This window comes from Myotis daubentonii, chromosome 6, assembly GCF_963259705.1.
Source record: "Myotis daubentonii chromosome 6, mMyoDau2.1, whole genome shotgun sequence".
NCBI lineage: Eukaryota > Metazoa > Chordata > Mammalia > Chiroptera > Vespertilionidae > Myotis > Myotis daubentonii.
The window spans coordinates 37,025,477-37,038,501 of record NC_081845.1 but is presented as its reverse complement, the minus strand read 5'-3'; the positions used below and the strand labels follow the sequence as shown (position 1 = coordinate 37,038,501).

The 13,025-nt window shown below is 43.7% G+C and overlaps 1 protein-coding gene across 2 annotated transcripts in view; it reads left to right on the top strand.

Annotated features, from left to right (window-relative positions):
- The window catches only part of RPF2 (ribosome production factor 2 homolog), a 39,982-nt gene extending 27,187 nt beyond the window's left edge, over window positions 1–12,795 (top strand). For both annotated transcript variants that reach the window (XM_059700696.1, XM_059700697.1), the window contains exons 9-10: window positions 11,682–11,826; window positions 12,552–12,795. In XM_059700696.1, coding sequence (XP_059556679.1) covers window positions 11,682–11,826; window positions 12,552–12,731 — 325 coding nt within the window. In that variant the 3' untranslated portion in view covers window positions 12,732–12,795. The remainder of the gene's footprint in view (window positions 1–11,681; window positions 11,827–12,551) is intronic.
- Window positions 12,796–13,025: the final 230 nt, after the last annotated feature.

Here is a 13,025-nt window from a genome sequence, read left to right as displayed (position 1 = left end):
GAGAGTTCCCAAGGCAAGCTGAGCCTTTATTTTATAGTGAGAGGTAAACAAGATAGTGGTTACCAAAGTTACACTGTTCTTGTGAGTTTCACTTGTTTTTGTTCTTGTGAGTTTCACTTGTTTACACCATGGTTATACTTCCTGCACTTCCTCAGCCCATTAGCTTCCCAGATAAGATCTAGGGAGTGTTATAAGGTCAAGCCTAATTATGCTAAGTGGACTGTGCCCTCTAAGCTGGGAATTGTTTGTGACTTTACCAACAGGTCAGTCCGAGGCTTAACCCTATATCGGCTCCCTACATCTCACCCTTTTATTTTTTAAGCTACTATAATGAGAGTGTTTAAGCTACCATAATGACAGTAAAACTTAAGCATCAAACTTAAGCATCAAGAACAAAACTCTGGCTATTAAAGCAATAACAAAATAATGCCAATGCAAAACCCAAAACATTTTAAATCTTGAACATAACATTTTTAAAACTAGTAATAATAATAAAACAATGGCAATGCAAAACAGCAATAAGTGAGAAATCAAACCAAAGTAACATTTTTCTAACAAATGAAAGTTCCTTTTGCCGATTTACTCAGAGTCCTCCAACTTGGCTGAGAGAGTAGCTTCCATTTCTTGCTTTTCTACCATCTGCTGGGCCTCAGTTGTTAACTTCTTCAGCTGACCCCAAGTCGGTGGTTTGGTTGTCCTTGTTGATCTGGCTAGCGGGCGGTGTCACTGGCGATGGGCTTCCTGAAGTGTCAGTGCATTGTATGGCTGGATCAAAGGGTCCATCAGGGCCAAGTTTGATGATGGTGTCGGTGTCCGGGGAGGAGTTAACTGTGACCTCTGGGTCAGCTGAAATGGATGATACTGGGGAGGAGGAGGATGAGGCAGAGATGGAGGGTAGTAGAAAAAGAAGAGAAAGCAAAAGAACTACAAGGCATGGAAGTGTTTAGGAAAAAGAGGAAGAAGAAAATGAAGAAGGCAGCATCCTGACACAGCCTTTTCCTTCAGCTGCCCCTTTCCCTGTGACCCAAGGTAGAAATGGGAAACAAGTCCTGTTGCAGTGAGAGGGCAGCTGCTGTCAGCCAGTCTCTGTCTTTACCTGGGTCCCGATCTGAGCTGGGCCAAGTCTCTTTCTGTTATCTGAGTCCCGATCTGGGCTGGACATGGGAAGCGAGAAGCAGCCATGGGGGCAGGAGACCTTCCTCAGAAGGGGCGAGTGTTCAAGCCCCTGCACAATTGGGGGGGGGTGAGGATCTGTGCCCCACCTCTGTTGAACCCCAAGTTCTCTCCTACTGGCCCCCGGCTGTGCCTGTCTTAGGTTGCCCCACCCTGTGGGGTCTTACCCGTCTTTGACTACCAGCCATCTCTGGGCCAAGTAGGGTGGTGTGAGGTTCAGTTCCGTCTCCTTGGTAGCCTATGCCCCTGTGGCCTCCATGCCCAGCAACTGCCTTGGGATCCCCTCGCCTGCTGGCGGGGCCCCGGCATTGATCACATATCTTGGGAAACCCAGGTTTCTTCTCCAGAGAGGGCCCAGCTTACGCCATTGAGCAAGAGACAGATCCATGGTACCAGCCACCATGACCTCAGCAAGAACAGAGAACTCAGGCAACAGCTGTGGGCCCGGGACAGGGCTTTCTCAGCCCATGATGTCAGGCTCTTAGTACAAGACAACTTCACGTATGGGGCATATACCAGACACCCCCTAGTCACAGCAGAAAAGGGAGGTGCCCTTCCTGGAACAGTAGGGTAGGGAGATTCTAGAAAAGGCTGTGTTCAGGAGAGCAGGAGAAAGGCCAAAGAACCAGCAAACAAGTAGTCAGATTTTTAAAAAAGGAAAAAGGAAAGGAGATGTGGGGCAAAGCTGGGACATAAGGACAGACAAATAGGAGGCACATGCGATTCTTCCAATGGACAGGTGGTTCCAGCTCAGGGCTGCACATCTGCTGCAGACGGGCACTGGTCAGGTGTGCTGACTCAGCCTCCCGGGGGTGACAGTCCCCAGGAGGGAGGCAGAGGCTGCTCCTTCTGGAAAGATACAAAACACAACCTCTTCCCCACAGCATTACTAGATCTTGTAAAACTCTTGTGTGGTTTGCATCCTTCACTGGGCTAAGTTGGCAGAGGCTATTGTACAGGAGGCCCAATGCCTTTTGGCTGCTGTACAACCCTCTGCATTGTATTTCCAAAAAATCTAACATATAACATTATTCTCCCCCCTTTTTTTTTATAGAAAAGGTTTACATTGATGGAATTCTGACCATATATAAACATACATACTCCTCTGTATTCACAACTTCCCACTTCAACCCCAAAAGCCGTAGCTTCACATTTCTACCGTGAATTGACTCCACCCCCGAGCCTCAGCACCTCAAAAACAAAACCCCAATTTTGAGCCAAACTGTTAGTTTTTCCTTTTGTGTCAAGAGCTAACTTTGATATGTTAAAACTAAGTAAAATGCATTTACTCAATCCAAAACAGGCATTAAAAAGAAAAACCCCAAATGCTCTCTTGTATCCATTTTAAGAGTACGATTGGCACTTTCCGTTATTACCTGAGTCCTGATCTATCACCCCAGGGAGAGCTTGCCAGTCCTGCACTTTCCCTGGGTGGAAAGGCTGCAGTGGGGTTAAGGATAAGGCTCCTTGGGCCTGCCTTCTCCCATGCCTCTACATTTACCTTTCCGGCACCTTTCCTTCCTCAGAAAAGCATGGACACACTTGTATAAAACATTCCATCTGACTGGGCGTAACCTTAACTCCTCTGCTAGCAAGCATATGTGTTAAAAGATCAATACAGAGTCTTTTTCCTTTAGACTAAGTATGGCAAATCTTCTCAATCTAAGTTCTGTACTATCCACCTTCTTACCCTACTTATCCTCTATAGGGGGGTCTGCAGCACCCTATGGTGGAGTCCTATCCGTCCCGAGTGCGGGGGCTCTCAATGGGGGGGGGGGGGCTTACCTAGGGGAATCCGTTTCCAGGGGTTCCCAAAGGTGTGGACGGAGTCGGCGAAGAATGTTTTACACAGAGACAGCGTTCAGAACTCTCTAGCTTTCCTTAGTCTCGGTGGATCTTCCCTGTACCTGGCTGAGGCCACAGAGAGAGAGTTCCCAAGGCAAGCTGAGCCTTTATTTTATAGTGAGAGGTAAACAAGATAGTGGTTACCAAAGTTACACTGTTCTTGTGAGTTTCACTTGTTTTTGTTCTTGTGAGTTTCACTTATTTACACCATGGTTATACTTCCTGCACTTCCTCAGCCCATTAGCTTCCCAGATAAGATCTAGGGAGTGTTATAAGGTCAAGCCTAATTATGCTAAGTGGACTGTGCCCTCTAAGCTGGGAATTGTTTGTGACTTTACCAACAGGTCAGTCCGAGGCTTAACCCTATATCGGCTCCCTACAACACGGGATCATGCCTGCAACCCAGGCTTGTGCCTTGACCAGGAATTGAACTCTGACCTGTTTTAAAGATCGATGCTCAACCACTGAGCCACACCAGCCAGACCACTAATGCAGTCTTGACCCTCCCTGCCTTTAAGCAGTATCTCCTTAATCTTCTTGACCAGATGTAGAGCACCAAGCCGAAAGACCTAGGCCAGGCAAAGCAGATTTCAAAACCCTGAGTCTAAAAAAATAAAGTCTGAAAGGAATAAGATTCAGTGCCTACATTCATTTTACCCTCTTTTCTTCAGCCAAGGCCTTCTGTCCTTACCCCCACCACAGTATAAATCCTACCAAGCTCATTTTGTTTTTATTAAAAAGCTTAATGACATGCTACAATTGTGCTTTTGAGTTGATAGAGCCCAGGCTTTCCTAGAGGGTACATTGACTCCAACAAACTGCCTTCCTTTGAACACCAACTTCAGACTGATGTTTACTGTGAACTGTGGCCTGGCAGGGCAGCCTGAAAGCCAGCAGCTTAGTGTTGATAGGTGGTTGACCAGCTTATGTCCAGTGAGCGTCCAAAGGAAACTAAATATTCATGTCTTTTGTCAGTATTTTCCATCTTTGTCTCAATTATATTGAGTCAGAGATATTCAGTTCTTACCATATGATTAATACTACCACCACTTGTTTTTCCATTTTCCTCTCCTTTAAATAATAATAGAAGGAAATGCAATAAAATGTCCACATGACTATAAAATACTAGAGGCCTGGTGCACGAAATTCATGCGGGGTGTGGGGGGCCTCAGCCCAGCCTGCACCCTCTCCAATCTGGAACCCCTTGGGGGATGTCCGCAGGATTGGGCCTAAACTGGCAGTTGGACATCCCTCTCACAATCCGGGACTGCTCACCTCCTGCTGCCCTGGTTGCCCTCAACTGCCCCCCTCTGCTGGCCTGGTCACCCCTAATTGCCCACGCTGGCCTGGTAGCCCCTTACTGCCCCCCTCACCCCTGCCCCGGCCAGCCTGGTCACCCCCAACTGCCGACCTGGTTGCCCCACGCAGCCTGCTGTTCAGTCATTTGGTCGTTCCTCACTAACCCCCCTGCCGACCTGGTCACCCCATGCAGCCTGCTGCTCGTTACTGTGATGGCGTCCCAGACAATTTGCATATTCCTCTATTATTAGTATAGATAATTAGGGATTTTATAATCATTTTTGGCTTGTTAAACTTGAAAGCCCCTTAAATCTGTTATTTAAATTTCCCAACTTGATTTTGGGGCTTTTAAGAGTATATCTACACTAATAAAAGAGAAAAATGGTAATTGGCGTACGACAATACCCTTTTCATTGGCTAATCAGGGCTATATGCAAATTAACTGCCAACAAGATGGCGGTTAATTTGCAGATGTGGGAAAAATGCAGGGAGGCGAAAGGGAAAGCAGGAAGAACCTCCTGCCACTGACAGTGATCGGAAACCCAGGTGGGAGCTAAGAACTGGGGGGCAGGGCAAAGGCGGCCCTGGGGCCGCCTTTGCCCTGCCCCCCAGCCATGATCGGAGAATCAGGCGCCTTTTCCACCCTGGCCAGTGATAGCAGGAAGTAGGGGTGGAGCCAGCGATGGGAGCTGGGCACGGTTGAAGCTGGCAGTCCCAGGAGCTAGGGACCCCTTGCCTGGGCCTAAAGCGGAGCCCACGATCGCGGGGCCACTGCAGCTGTGGGTCCCCGCTGCCCGGGCCGAATGCCTCAGCCATTAGGTTAGCATGGCAGTCCTGTAATGGGGAAAAAAAGTTTGAATTTATTTTTGCACTTTCTGGTGTGGCTCCATGGTTAGACTCTTCACCTGTGGACAGAAGCGGGGAGGGAGGTGCGTGCGGGAGGCAACCAAATGATGTCTCTCTCTCACATTGATGTTTCTCTCCCCTTCTCCCCCCTCCCCCCTTTCTCTAAATATCATAGAAGAAATACCTTTGGTTGAGGATTAACAAAACAAAACAAAAGTTTGAATTTTTAAAACCAGAGACCTTGGTGTAACATTTTAATTCCAGGTATTTCATATATGCCCTCTAAGGCCTATTAGCTATTGATTTGAAATGGAAAATGGACAGGGTGATTGACAGCTAACTGCTATTGGGAAAATTACTGAACATGTGGATTAGTTTAGCCTCCAGGGGCTGTGCCACGGTTGGATTGGGAAGAAAGAGGTGTTCCCGGGAATGAGCACACCTCTGACCTGTCTCTCTGGGCTGGAACTCAGCCACATGATATGAGCAGGTCTCTTCTCAAGGTCTCCTTTTCTTTTTCAAAGTGTAGCAATACCATTTAGGTAATTCTGAGATATTTTATAAGAGGGAGAGAGGGTGCAAAGAGGGAGAGAGGGTGCAGATAGAGGTGGGAATGTGACAGACTCAGAGTTCGGTTTTCTGCCTTGTTCGGTTGGGTCTGAATTACAGTAGTGACTTGTGTGGCTCCTTGGACATTTGTATCGGTTGCACTGCATCCCGTCCTCTCTCCTTTCTTACTGATTTTAGACCCACTCTGGGAATCAGTCAGTGTTACTGACCTCCTCCTGTATACCCTATAATAATTACTTCCTTATGTATAATGACAGTTCGTATTCCTTGGAGAACTTTATTCAATATAGGTCCAGAGCCATTCATATGAAACAAAATCTTTAATAACGTCCACGCATGTCTTTACAATGGCATTGGTTATGTTTTATGGGGATAAATAAGCAAAATAGGAAGTGTTAGCATACCTTTACAAGCAGACATAACTTACTAGGCAAGAGATTTAAGTGTGAGAACAGAAACTCAGTAGAAGAGAGGGATATGCAAGGGAGAACAATAAGGAATTATAATTTGAACAAGAGTGGTAATGCCAGTCTTTCTCAAGAAGTATGCAAATAATATTTAAAAGTATATGGAAATGACCAATTATCATGTCTAATAGCTGGAGCCCATTTGAGAGGGAAGGAACTGAATTCTGTTTGTCTTTGTGTCCCTGTATCTTATACCATATGGTCTTGCAAAACTGAATGTCACTTTTGATTTAGAGCTTATAGAGAAAACAAAACAAAACTTGAGGTTAGGATCTGAGGTTAGGCATATGATGTAAAAGTTCTGGGCAATAGGTATTTGGTTGGAGATAGGAAAGCCTGGAATTGAAATGTGTACAGTAGTCCCCCCTTACCCATGGTTCATATGTTCCAAGACCCTCCAAGTAGGTGCCTAAAACTGAGGATAGTACTGAACCCTAATCAACTTCTTCACCTTGTTAGTTTCTTCATCAACAGATGTGGCTCTCCAGTAATTTTTATATTTTCAGTCCAAACCTATTCCTGAATCTGTAACCATCCCTTACTTGCAGTAAATGGCTTGGTGTACTTCTTTTAGGGGATCCCTTGCTTAAGTCTTCATACAGGCACTATGCTTTCTGGTGCGACACATTGCTGTCAGTCAGAACACGTGTTCTGTTCATGTCTTCCACCCATGAATTTAATGTCTCTTTCCATCTTAACTTATCATGTACTGTGGCCTTATCTTTTACAGTTTGAGGTAAGACAGCAAAACTACCACAGATTTCCTTTTCCTTCTTCATAATTTCATGGATAGAAGATTCATTCTTACCATAGATCTTAACAACCTCAGTGTAGGACTTTTTCCTTCTCCTAGTAAATGGAGAACTTTCATCTTTTCACTTAAAGGAAGCACTTAACACTTCTCTTTGGCATACCTGAGTTGTCAGTGTCACTACTCTTGCATTTTGGGCCATTATTAAGTAAAATAAGGGTAACATGAACACAAGCATTGCAATACCTCGACAGCTGATCTGATACTGAGGTGGCTTCTACGTGACGGTCAGGAAGCTTGTACAGCATAGAGATGCTGGGCAAAGGGATGATTCACATCCTGGGCCCTGACAGAGCAGGACGGTGGGAGTTTTCATGAGGCTACTCAGAACAATGCATGGTTTAAAACTTATGAATAGCTTATTTCTGGAATTTTCTGTTTAATATTTTCAGGCCACTGTTGACCATGGGTAACTGAAACCGTGGACAGTGAAACTACGGATTGGAGCAGGGGGACTATGCTATCTTTTAAAAACTTCAGTGTGTATAATGGGATGAAGGCAAAGGAAATGGTTTTTATTTTGTTTGTGTTTTTTTAAAAATATATTTTATTGATTTTTTACAGAGAGGAAGGGAGAGGTATAGAGAGTTAGAAATATTGATGAGCGAGACATCAATCAGCTGCCTCCTGCACACCCCCTACTGGGAATGTGCCTGCAACCATGATACATGCCCTTGACTGGAATTGAACCTGGGACCCTTCAGTCCACAGGCCGACGCTCTATCCACTGAGCCAAATCAGTCAGGGCTATTTTGTTTGTTTTTAATGAGTCAACAGTAGTCTTTTTTTTTTTTTTTTTTTTTAAATTAAATCTTTATTGTTCAGATTATTACATTTGTTCCTTTTTTCCCCCCCCCCATAACTCCCCTCCTCCCAGTTCCCGCCCCACCCTCCGCCCTCACTCCCCACCCACTGTGCTCATCCATAGGTGCACGATTTTTGTCCAGTCTCTTCCCACATCTCCCACACCCCTTTCCCCCCCAAGAATAGTCAGTCCATTCCCTTTCTATGTCCCTGATTCTATTATAATCAACAGTTCATTCTGTTCATCAGATTATTTATTCACTTGATTCTTAGATTCACTTGTTGATAGATGCATATTTGTTGTTCATAATTTGTATCTTTACCTTTTTCTTCCTCTTCCTCTTCTTAAAGGATACCTTTCAGCATTTCATATAATCCTGGTTTGGTGGTGATGAACTCCTTTAGCTTTTCCTTATCTGTGAAGCTCTTTATCTGACCTTCAATTCTGAATGATAGCTTTGCTGGATAAAGTAATCTTGGTTGTAGGTTCTTGGTATTCATCACTTTGAATATTTCTTGCCACTCCCTTCTGGCCTGCAAAGTTTCTGTTGAGAAATCAGCTGACAGTCGTATGGGTATTCCCTTGTAGGTAACTGAGTTTCTTTCTCTTGCTGTTTTTAAGATTCTCTCTTTATCTTTTGCTCTTGGCATTTTAATTATGATGTGTCTTGGTGTGGTCCTCTTTGGATTCCTTTTGTTTGGGGTTCTCCGCGCTTCTTGGACCTGTAAGTCCATTTCTTTCACCAGGTGGGGGAAGTTTTCTGTCATTATTTCTTCAAATAGGTTTTCAATATCTTGCTCTCTCTCATCTTCTGGCACCCCTATAATTCTGATGTTGGTACGCTTGAAGCTGTCCCAGAGGCTCCTTACACTATCCTCGCATTTTTGGATTCTTTTTTCATTTTGCTTTTCCGGTTGGATGTTTTTTGCTTCCTCGCATTTCAAATCATTGACTTGATTCTTGCGCTCCTCTGGTCTGCTGTCGGGCGTCTGTATAATATTCGTTATTTCAGTCCGTGTGTGCTTAATTTCTAGTTGGTTCCCCAATATAAGATCGAGGGTCTTATTAGTTTTCGTGTAGATCTCATTAAGTTTATCGGCAGCTTCTAAACAGTTCTTGAGAGACCTTAAAAGTGTGGTTCTGAACTCTATTTCTTCCATTGACAATTTTGTCCTGTTTCTTTGTCTCCGCATTTTATTATGCTTCCTTGGTGCACCCCCTAGTGGTCTTTGTTCGCAGTCTTATAGATAAATCTTGATTGTTGTAGCTAATTCCAGGGAGGGTTTGACCTCCAGGCCAAGTGGCTATGAGAATCAGCTGTGTCAGCAGTGAGAGAACTTCTGTCCTCTAGGGAGGTGCTAATCTAGCCTTTGCCTGAGGCTATCTGGCAAATGCCTCTGTGCAGGGCTTGGGTAGGGCGGGTCGCACAGGATCAACAGGGTGGGCCGGAGAGAGCAGTTATGGCGGCTCTCAGTCCTGTCCCAAGGGGCTCTGCCTCTCTGAGTCCCAGCACCCGCTGCAAAGCTCAGAGAGAAAGCTGCACTCGCTCTGACCGAAGCCAGACAGTCCCGCTTCTCCCGTTTGAGTCTGGGTCCCTAAAGACTCGCCCAGATCTGGTGCTCAGAGTTTGCGACTCCCTCCCGATTGAAAACAACAACCGCGCCCTCCGCCGCCAGCCCGCTCCGCGCACTCCGCACCTCAGAATTTGACTTCAGCACTGCGCCTCCTCTGAGTGTCCGTATGCGTTTCTCTTTCCTCCTAGTTGTAGGACTTCCACTCAGCCAGCGTTCCTGTGGTTCTGGGTGATGTCCCTTCCGTTTTTTGGTTTCACTTTTGAAGTAGTTGTTCAAAGCAGCGTTAACCTATGCCGCCATCTTGGTTCTCCTCAACAGTAGTCTTTTTATTTTCTTTTTTTTAAAATATGTTTTTATTGATTCCAGAGGGGGTAGAGGGAGAGAGGATAGAAATATCAATGATGAGAATCATTGATTGGCTGTCTCCCGCATGCCCCACACTAGGGATTGAGCCTGCAACCTGGGCATGTGTCCTGATAGGAAATAGAACTGTGACCTCCTGCTTCATAAGTCAAAGCTCAACCACTGAGCCACACTGGTCAGGCAGTAGTCTTTGTTTTTCTTAGCGTAATCACAAAAATCATTTATAAATTCTCTATTAATATATTGCCTTTGAGAAAGAGTGAAGAGGTTGTTAAAGGCTTAACAAGTGATAATTTTAGATTCTAGGTATCACTATCAAAAGCTTAATAGGCCTATCACCAGAAACCATGGCAGGGAACTGAAAACTAGAGAGCATTTCCTTCTGTTTCTGAGCAGTACACATGCTTGGTAAAGTGATTAAGATGAGGTCATTTACATAGACAGGATGGCACTATAACTTCTTTGAAAAATAGCAACATATGTAGTTAGTTGGAAACTAGAGGCCCAGTGCATGAAATTCATACATGGATAGGGTCTCTAGGCCTGGCCAACCATCAGGGCCGATCAGGGCCTTCCTTTGTTCCATGCCACCCCCCAGTGGTCAGCGCACATCATAGTGAGTGATCAAACTCCGAGTCGAACTTCTGAGGGGAGTCTTTGCATATTAGCCATTTATATAGAGAGATGATAATCAATTATAATACCACTTAAAAATTATTTGTTAGGAGCACACTTATATAAATAAAAAGGTGCTTTAAAGCAGTCTTGCCACACCTAGTGGTACTCAGGCAACCTGAATCCATCAGGCATGCCATGAATTGTCCTAGATCAACAGGTTTTCCATTTATTTGAAAATGAGCATCTTAAGCAGTAGAGAAATTAAAAAAAATTTTTTTTAATTGATTTGGTATTTTTTAGAAAGAGAAACATCGATCAGCTGCCTCTTGCATACCCCCAACTAGGGATGGAGCCCACAATGCAGGCATGTGCCCTGATTGGGAATGGAACTGACAGCCATTCGGTACATGGGATGGTGCCCAACCACCTGAGCCACACTAGGGCAGTAGTAGAAAACTTTTTTATTGAAAATTTCTATGTAATTTCCCTGATTTCTTAAGTAGTCAGCACGTTTTTTCTTGATGTGTTCATCAAGGTACTAATCTTGATATGAGTTCAGCATTATAAAGATGGTTTATTTAGAGGTACTGAAAATGTGGATGCAAATGCAAAAGTATGTGTGATATGACAGTTAAATGATCACTGCTCCTGTATGCTTGGCATTAGCTCTTTGGGAAGATGCCCTAAACCAGCCAACTTAAGCTTCTAAAACTATTTTCCCCTTAGTGAGCCTGAGGCAGGCATTCTCTCTCCTCCTGGAACCATATAAAGAGAATGGCTGCCTACGGACTCTCTTTTAGGCTCCTTTTCCCTGTGTTTGCTCCCTTCAAGTCCCATACTAATATTCATGTACTTATATTCATTTACCTTCTTAATATTTATTTATCTTTTAATGTCAGTATATCTTTAAAAAAGCAACCACATTTCAGCTCTTTACAAATCCTAGGCTGATGAGGTATTTTTCTTCTCTTTTTTTGGCCTTGTTCAGTTAGTTGTAAATTGCTGTGTCTTATACAGCATATTATTTATCACTATGACTCCTACTGTGGCCGGTAAATGCACCCCCCATGGGTGGTCTGTATTGGTAGGCTATCTGCGTGTGACGCACTTAAGGCCCAAAGGGCTGGTGATGAGTTTTTGCACACGCACTTCCTGGTGTTTGCTGGTCTCTTGGGTATTCCTTACTGTGCTTTCTTCTTTTTTCTTCTCTCATCATTTATGGAACTGTAATTCTCTTGGACAAAGATACTGGGTGGGGATGGGATGTTTATCAAAGTCAGAGCAACATTTCCTTTTTCCTATTTACGAAGGCTGCTGTTGAAGAAATCAGGTTGCAGAACACCACGGATTGAATTGGAAGAGATGGGACCCTCATTGGACCTGGTGCTGAGGAGGACACATTTGGCCTCAGATGACCTTTATAAGTTATCCATGAAAATGCCAAAAGCCCTCAAGGTACATGACTGGTGGATTGTATATTCCACTCTTTCCAAAAAGGATTTGTGGCATACATTAAAGGGCATACCTAAAGAGATCAGTATAACACATAAAATCAGACTCCCAGAACCAAGAAAAGGGGAAGAAGCAAATAAGCCAACCACAAAGATAATAAAAGAGTTGCAGAAACCAGGATCGAGTGTGGCTGAGAACTTTCTGGTAGCCAAGATTGCTGCCAGTTTTCAGCAAAAAGGAAAATTGTTTTGGGTATTGTGAAGACTGAGGAATTAGAGCACAGGATGTGCTTGCATAAAAAGTGTTCTGGCTTTTGAATGGTTTTAAAAGACAAGGAGAGATGACATCTCTGGAATGCCAATAAAGATATGATAGTCACAATTCTTTAAGCTAAACACAGGAAATTCTCTCAATGCATGTTAAAGGTTAGTGTAGTCTATTATGTTGCATATCGAAGTGTGGGGTCTGACAATTTACTTGGGAATTGTTAGAAATACTGAATCTCAGGTCCTGCCCTAGACTTAATCATAATCTGCATTTTAACAAGATCTGCAAGTGATTTCTATGTACACTTAAATTTGAGAAGAAAGGTTGATAAGGACTATAGACTAAAGCATCGAAGGGATGCTCACTAGTGGAAATTAGTAAGGTAGTTGTACATTAGATTTTTTTTTTTTTGCCAGTTCATGATACTAGAGACTGTTAAATATATATATTCTATTTCATAGCCAAAGAAGAAGAAAAATATCTCCCATGATACTTTTGGTACAACTTATGGAAGGATTCATATGCAGAAGCAAGACCTAAGCAAACTACAAACCAGAAAAATGAAGGGGCTGAAGAAGCGACCTGTAGAAAGGATAACAGAAGACCAGGAGAGAAAGTCAAAGAGAATTAAAAAAAATTGATGGAACTTGGCAAAAAACTTGTTTCATTGTAGTCTGTTGACATAAAGAGAATTATCAAGCATCAGCCATTTCTATGTTTCTTTCTTACAAGATTTTGTATATTGTTATAATAATTTACTTAAAATATATTTTATGAACAGTAATAGTCTTACTTGAGATATTACACCCTGGTGTGCCATTATTTTTCTCTATGGTATATTTCCATCTGTCCACTGCCCTGCAAAGTCCCCTATGTCATTGGGTGGGTGAGTGAGAAAGGGTCTCCAGAACAGCCATGGTATCTCAGAGAATTTC